Below are 6,000 nucleotides of genomic sequence, written 5' to 3' on the forward strand. Positions count from 1 at the left end.
CCACTCTCCAATCAGATTCCATCCCACCATACCACTCTCCAATCAGATTCCATCCCACCATACCACTCTCCAATCAGATTCCATCCCACCATACCACTCTTCAATCAGATTCCATCCCACCATACCACTCTCCAATCAGATTCCATCCCACCATACTACTCTCCAATCAGATTCCATCCCACCATACCACTCTCCATCCCACCATACCACTCTCCATCCCACCATACCACTCTCCATCCCACCATACCACTCTCCATACCACTCTCCATCCCACCATACCACTCTCCAATCAGATTCCATCCCACCTGGGTTGGGCAGGTTTCTAGTAGAGTAATTCCACCGTCACCATGTCTGTGGCATTTTACCCTCTTCTTAAATTCTCCTGTCTCTCTCTCTCTGTCTCTCTGTCTCTATCTCTCTCTCTCTCTCTCTCAGGGTTCTGAATGTGTTTCGTCAGTGGGTGGAACATCATTTTTATGACTTTGAGAACGACCCCGAGCTACGAGGCAAACTGGAGGAGTACATCAGCAGCATTCTTCAACTCCGAGGTTGGGCTCCCCCCCACCCTCCCCCCCCCACTTTTAAAAACCAATATGTACACTTGTTTTATTTACCTGACACTGTTATTGTGAGAGGAAAAAAAATAAAAATGATTGACGTTTATTTTGCCGTTTGTAATGAATACATTGGAAAGTGTGACTCAGATTCTCAAAAACTCTCTGTCTTCTAACCTCTTGCCAGTCTAGATGGGGACATGTTTTATATGTGCTGCACCACGCGGCTGACCCTGTACAGAGACACGTTTCCTGTCTCTTAAAAAGTCCTTCTTTCTTGACCAGGAAAGTCGATGAGAAAGTGGGTGGAGTCCATCAACAAGATCATCAAGAGGAAGATGCAGACTCAGTCCAACGGGGTCAGCCACAACATCACCTTCGAGAGCCCGCCCCCGCCCATCGAGTGGCACATCAGCCGCCTGGGTCAGACGGACACCTTTGACCTCATGACCCTTCACCCCATAGAGATCGCCCGCCAGCTCACCCTTCTTGAGTCTGAACTGTACAGGTGAGACCACTGTTACCATGGTGACACCTCCTGAGTATACCACTACTATAATATTACTATACCACTACTATGATATAACTATACCACTACTATAATATTACTCTACCACTACTATGATATAACTATACCACTACTATAATATTACTATACCACTACTATGATATAACTATACCACTACTATAATATTACTATACCACTACTATAATATTACTATACCACTACTATAATATTACTATACCACTACTATAATATTACTATACCTTCCACTACTATAATATTACTCTACCTTCCACTACTATAATATTACTATACCACTACTATAATATTACTATACCACTACTATAATATAACTCTACCTTCCACTACTATAATATTACTATACCACTACTATAATATTACTATACCACTACTATAATATTACTCTACCTTCCACTACTATAATATTACTATACCACTACTATAATATTACTCTACCTTCCACTACTATAATATTACTATACCACTACTATAATATTACTCTACCTACCACTACTATAATATTACTATACCTACCACTACTATAATATTACTATACCACTACTATAATATTACTATACCACTACTATAATATTACTATACCACTACTATAATATTACTATACCACTACTATAATATTACTATACCACTACTATAATATTACTATACCACTACTATAATATTACTCTACCACTACTATAATATTACTATACCACTACTATAATATTACTATACCACTACTATAATATTACTCTACCACTACTATAGTATTACTATACCACTACTATAATATTACTCTACCTTCCACTACTATAATATTACTCTACCTTCCACTACTATAATATTACTCTACCTACCACTACTATAATATTACTCTACCACTACTATAATATTACTCTACCACTACTATAATATTACTATACCACTACTATAATATTACTCTACCTTCCACTACTATAATATTACTCTACCACTACTATAATATTACTATACCACTACTATAATATTACTATACCACTACTATAATATTACTATACCTTCCACTACTATAATATTACTATACCACTACTATAATATTACTATACCACTACTATAATATTACTATACCACTACTATAGTATTACTATACCACTACTATAATATTACTCTACCTTCCACTACTATAATATTACTCTACCTTCCACTACTATAATATTACTATACCACTACTATAATATTACTCTACCTTCCACTACTATAATATTACTATACCTACCACTACTATAATATTACTCTACCTTCCACTACTATAATAATACTCTACCTACCACTACTATAATATTACTCTACCACTACTATAATATTACGCTACCACTACTATAATATTACTCTACCTTCCACTACTATAATATTACTATACCACTACTATAATATTACTATACCACTACTATAATATTACTCTACCACTACTATAATATTACTATACCACTACTATAATATTACTCTACCACTACTATAATATTACTCTACCACTACTATAATATTACTCTACCACTACTATAATATTACTATACCACTACTATAATATTACTATACCACTACTATAATATTACTATACCACTACTATAATATTACTATACCTACCACTACTATAATATTACTATACCACTACTATAATATTACTCTACCTACCACTACTATAATATTACTCTACCACTACTATAATATTACTATACCACTACTATAATATTACTATACCACTACTATAATATTACTATACCACTACTATAATATTACTATACCACTACTATAATATTACTATACCACTACTATAGTATTACTATACCACTACTATAATATTACTCTACCTTCCACTACTATAATATTACTCTACCTACCACTACTATAATATTACTCTACCACTACTATAATATTACTCTACCACTACTATAATATTACTATACCACTACTATAATATTACTATACCTTCCACTACTATAATATTACTATACCACTACTATAATATTACTATACCACTACTATAATATTACTCTACCTTCCACTACTATAATATTACTATACCACTACTATAATATTACTATACCTACCACTACTATAATATTACTATACCACTACTATAATATTACTATACCACTACTATAATATTACTATACCACTACTATAATATTACTATACCTACCACTACTATAATATTACTATACCACTACTATAATATTACTATACCACTACTATAATATTACTATACCACTACTATAATATTACTATACCACTACTATAATATTACTATACCACTACTATAATATTACTATACCACTACTATAATATTACTATACCACTACTATAATATTACTCTACCACTACTATAATATTACTATACCACTACTATAATATTACTATACCACTACTATAATATTACTATACCACTACTATAATATTACTATACCACTACTATAATATTACTCTACCACTACTATAATATTACTATACCACTACTATAATATTACTCTACCACTACTATAATATTACTATACCACTACTATAATATTACTATACCACTACTATAATATTACTATACCACTACTATAATATTACTATACCACTACTATAATATTACTATACCACTACTATAATATTACTATACCACTACTATAATATTACTATACCACTACTATAATATTACTCTACCTTCCACTACTATAATATTACTCTACCACTACTATAATATTACTATACCACTACTATAATATTACTCTACCTTCCACTACTATAATATTACTATACCACTACTATAATATTACTATACCACTACTATAATATTACTATACCACTACTATAGTATTACTATACCACTACTATAATATTACTCTACCTTCCACTACTATAATATTACTCTACCTACCACTACTATAATATTACTCTACCACTACTATAATATTACTCTACCACTACTATAATATTACTATACCACTACTATAATATTACTCTACCTTCCACTACTATAATATTACTCTACCACTACTATAATATTACTATACCACTACTATAATATTACTATACCACTACTATAATATTACTATACCACTACTATAATATTACTATACCACTACTATAATATTACTATACCACTACTATAGTATTACTATACCACTACTATAATATTACTCTACCTTCCACTACTATAATATTACTATACCTTCCACTACTATAATATTACTATACCACTACTATAATATTACTCTACCTTCCACTACTATAATATTACTCTACCACTACTATAATATTACTATACCACTACTATAATATTACTCTACCTTCCACTACTATAATATTACTCTACCTACCACTACTATAATATTACTTTACCACTACTATAATATTACTCTACCACTACTATAATATTACTATACCACTACTATAATATTACTATACCACTACTATAATATTACTATACCACTACTATAATATTACTATACCTTCCACTACTATAATATTACTCTACCTACCACTACTATAATATTACTATACCACTACTATAATATTACTATACCACTACTATAATATTACTATACCACTACTATAATATTACTATACCACTACTATAGTATTACTATACCACTACTATAATATTACTCTACCTTCCACTACTATAATATTACTATACCTTCCACTACTATAATATTACTATACCACTACTATAATATTACTCTACCTTCCACTACTATAATATTACTCTACCACTACTATAATATTACTATACCACTACTATAATATTACTCTACCTTCCACTACTATAATATTACTCTACCTACCACTACTATAATATTACTTTACCACTACTATAATATTACTCTACCACTACTATAATATTACTATACCACTACTATAATATTACTATACCACTACTATAATATTACTATACCACTACTATAATATTACTATACCTTCCACTACTATAATATTACTCTACCTTCCACTACTATAATATTACTCTTCCACTACTATAATATTACTCTACCACTACTATAATATTACTATACCTTCCACTACTATAATATTACTATACCACTACTATAATATTACTATACCACTACTATAATATTACTCTTCCACTACTATAATATTACTCTACCACTACTATAATATTACTATACCTTCCACTACTATAATATTACTATACCACTACTATAATATTACTATACCACTACTATAATATTACTATACCACTACTATAATATTACTCTACCACTACTATAATATTACTATACCACTACTATAATATTACTATACCACTACTATAATATTACTCTACCTTCCACTACTATAATATTACTATACCACTACTATAATATTACTCTACCACTACTATAATATTACTATACCACTACTATAATATTACTCTACCTTCCACTACTATAATATTACTCTACCTACCACTACTATAATATTACTCTACCTACCACTACTATAATATTACTCTACCACTACTATAATATTACTCTACCACTACTATAATATTACTCTACCTTCCACTACTATAATATTACTATACCACTACTATAATATTACTCTACCTACCACTACTATAATATTACTCTACCACTACTATAATATTACTCTACCACTACTATAATATTACTCTACCTTCCACTACTATAATATTACTATACCACTACTATAATATTACTATACCACTACTATAATATTACTATACCTTCCACTACTATAATATTACTATACCACTACTGTAATATTACTCTACCACTACTATAATATTACTCTACCACTACTATAATATTACTATACCACTACTATAATATTACTATACCTTCCACTACTATAATATTACTCTACCTACCACTACTATAATATTACTCTACCACTACTATAATATTACTCTACCACTACTATAATATTACTATACCA

The 6,000-nt window shown here is 30.1% G+C and overlaps 1 protein-coding gene across 3 annotated transcripts in view; it reads left to right on the forward strand.

Moving 5' to 3' along the window:
• Positions 1-6,000, forward strand: part of LOC110498275 (son of sevenless homolog 2) — a 74,655-nt gene that overhangs the window by 46,818 nt on the left and 21,837 nt on the right. For all 3 annotated transcript variants that reach the window (XM_036963138.1, XM_036963139.1, XM_036963140.1), the window contains 2 exons: positions 436-548; positions 840-1,062. In XM_036963138.1, coding sequence (XP_036819033.1) covers positions 436-548; positions 840-1,062 — 336 coding nt within the window. The remainder of the gene's footprint in view (positions 1-435; positions 549-839; positions 1,063-6,000) is intronic.

The sequence above is a fragment of the Oncorhynchus mykiss genome, chromosome 25 (assembly GCF_013265735.2).
Source record: "Oncorhynchus mykiss isolate Arlee chromosome 25, USDA_OmykA_1.1, whole genome shotgun sequence".
NCBI lineage: Eukaryota > Metazoa > Chordata > Actinopteri > Salmoniformes > Salmonidae > Oncorhynchus > Oncorhynchus mykiss.